Here is a 3,075-nt window from a genome sequence, read left to right on the forward strand (position 1 = left end):
TGAACATGTTATTGTTTATGTTGAATATTGATACATTATGTTTTAATTTAGAATGATATTATATTTTGTTTCAATTCATGTAGAGTCGAATTATCAATAGAATTATTTAGTGTGCGGACCTGGATCCAGTCAAGTTTAGTGTTTTGATTTCTGTAACTTGCCCAAAGTTGTCTAATTCAAACCAAAATGATTTTCATTGTGTACTGATCTGCTCATTTGAGTTGGATTACATTTAAAAAAAATAATTAAAAATTTACACTTAGTTTTGGGTTAAAAATTTTAGAGTATTACAAATTTGGTATCAGAGCCTAGAGATAAGATTTTTTGAGATACCAAATTATCTTTTGTAAAGACAACTTTGATATCAAAGCGGTTTGATAGAAAATGATTCTTGGCCCTTCCAGCATTAACATCGCTGAAAGGTGAGGTTCAGTAGTGCACAAACCAAATCCAGGTTGGGCTCTTGTAGTCATTTATTCACATTTTGTTAATTAATTATAAAATACTAGAAAATATTACAAATGTTAAGAATGTATTTTTAATATATTTAAACATTTAAAAGATACATATCCCCGTGTACTACTTTTTCATAGAAGTCATGCTTATGACTCCGCGCGTGTCTGGAGTTTGTATTGCATACATATCCATATACATGTTGCGTAGTTCTTGAATTGCTAAGGGTGGAGGCCTTGACTTTTAGTTCAAAGTCAAAGGGATTTATGACAAGAAAATGATTTGACCACTTCTTTCTGAAAGGAGGTAGAATCTTAAAATCACATCAGCATTTCACTGTTATCATTACCATTTACGGTAGTCCGATGACTTTTAATTTGGGTGTTAGAAGAGATAGGAAGGAGATTTTGTGTGAAAGAATGTTGCCCTTGACACATGGCACAATGTCATTAAATGGCTTGTCCTTTATGCATAACAGCTGTCATGCTTACCTTCATTATTAATTTTGAAAATGTACACTGTGTCAGTGTATTAATTAATGTGCAAATGCGTTCCAGGCGTTGCACCAAGTCGACGATATTTTGAAGATTTTAAAAAGGCACTACAAGACCTAACGCACATGTAAGCTTACAATGGTAAGATCTTGGATCTCAATTGGAACTATGAGGTCATAGGATGACTTTTCTCATTCTTTGTTCCTTGTCTATTTTTTTTTTAAGCATAAATACAAGTTATTTCCTAGTAATTTGTCAATAATGATAATAAATTTCAGCTATTCATTTTCTGTAACTTACTTTCTAAGAATAGAGTGATTTAAAGCTATCACTTGTTAACAAGTAGTAATTTGTGAGACCATAGTTTTTAGGCCAACTAGGGTAGGGTTTTGAGTATTGGTCACTTGTGGGGAAGGGGCGCTTGGTTCTTTCATTAGCACTCCAATTAGATGGGCTAGCGCCTATGGGAAACATGAAACAGACGTGCAAGAATTAAAACTCCAGCATTCTCAGGTTTTAACTCTTCCTATCACACACCCTCCCATCCTTATATTTCGAACTTTCTCATTTCCACATGCAATTATGAAAAGTTTTGAAGTTTTTGCTCTATATAGAGATCACAGGAAATAAGAGGCAAAGATCACACTTTCCTTCTTTATCTCTTTCTTTAATAACAAAACAAAGCGATTTAAAGACATGTCATGTTTAGCAAGCCATCTGTATTAGAAAAAGGCAGAACAAGGTGCTCTAGCCCATGCATTTCTCTGTTTCTCTATCTACTTATTATCTGTCATCTTCCAAATGGTCTTCCACAGCAGCCCTGCCAAACCCAGAAACACTTGTTTCTTTGCCTACTTCTATCTTTGCCCTAGAGCTCCACTACTTTCTATAGCCCCAAAGAACAGGAACCCAAGTGCGGATTTCGTTTCCTCTACCACTTTGGAGCATTGTGCGAGCATGGCTGAGGAGGAGAAGAGTGTTACAACCAAGGAAGCTGTAGATAGCTCAAAGTCTGATTCTGTTGAGCCCAGGGAGTTCTCCTGCCAGTTCTGCAACAAGAAGTTCCATACTTCTCAGGCCCTGGGTGGTCACCAAAATGCTCACAAGAGGGAGAGGTTGGAAGCCAAGAAGCTGCAAAAGCATTCTGAATACCCAATCCCCGGGCTGACCCCCCACCCTTTCCTCTTCAGTGATGCCTTTAATCCTTCCTTCTATATCAACTCTCACTCTAGGGGCCATGGTCTCTATCAACCTGCCGGGTATTTTTCTTCTCAGATATCTAGTGCTGTCACTAGGCTTAACATTCCCTTCAGGGGACCAACAAGCCATGGTGGAGAAGGAGGAGGTGGAGGCCATGGAGATGATGATTCAAACTTCCTCAATTGGCAGAAGAAGTACAGGGAGAAGATGGCAAAAGCCAGCGAGCTTGCTTCTTCAGAGGGTTCGTCGAGGAAGAGCAATACCGCAGAGGTTGTGGAGATTGGAGATGACGCGCCCAGTTCTCCTCAAAAGGACAAAAAGCTGGATCTCTCCCTGCATCTGTAGAAGCTGAGCATCATTTACAGCAAAGATGGAGATGGCCAGATTGAAGTTAGTTTCAATATTATTAGTCCTTCATGTTTCTTCTTTCCTTCTTTCTCTATCATGGCTGTGTGATGGGGTCTGAACACTTTTAGTTCAATGTGAACGTGCATATGAGATAGGATATGATGAAAAACTACCTACGAAATCTCTCTATGCATGCTTGTCTATGTTAAGGCGCCGTCTCTATATGAATATATGATATTTTCTTCTTTTCCTTACTGTTCTTATCTCTTCCATGGTTGAAGATTCATCTATTATTTTATTTTATTTTTTTCTTTTCAAAGAAGATCTGTATGATGAGCTGTGCATGTAAAGAAACGTCAACTATTCATCTTCTAGCCCTTTCTTTTTGTCTTTTTATCCCCTTTCTTCTTAAGCATAACTTATAAGGGCTTCATGTTCTGGCACAAATATAACATGGAGAGATGTATAAGCTATTGCAAACAATTCAAACTGCAATATTTGCCCTTCTTCCTTGCCTTTTAGAACAAATATGTTAAAACAAGTCTTACAATATAAGGAAATGTTAGTGTGAAGGCAAGTT

At 37.4% G+C, this 3,075-nt stretch overlaps 1 protein-coding gene across 1 annotated transcript; it reads left to right on the forward strand.

Annotated features, from left to right (window-relative positions):
* The first annotated feature begins 1,904 nt into the window (after positions 1 to 1,904).
* LOC149849162 (zinc finger protein 5-like) lies at positions 1,905 to 2,492 on the forward strand. Its single transcript, XM_090007446.1, has one exon. The coding sequence runs from the start codon at positions 1,905 to 1,907 to the stop codon at positions 2,490 to 2,492; it is 588 nt and encodes a 195-aa protein (XP_089863572.1).
* Positions 2,493 to 3,075: the final 583 nt, after the last annotated feature.

The sequence above is a fragment of the Nuphar pumila genome, chromosome 1, assembly GCF_984573655.1.
Source record: "Nuphar pumila chromosome 1, dmNupPumi1.hap1.1, whole genome shotgun sequence".
In the NCBI taxonomy this organism is placed as follows: Eukaryota; Viridiplantae; Streptophyta; class Magnoliopsida; order Nymphaeales; family Nymphaeaceae; genus Nuphar; species Nuphar pumila.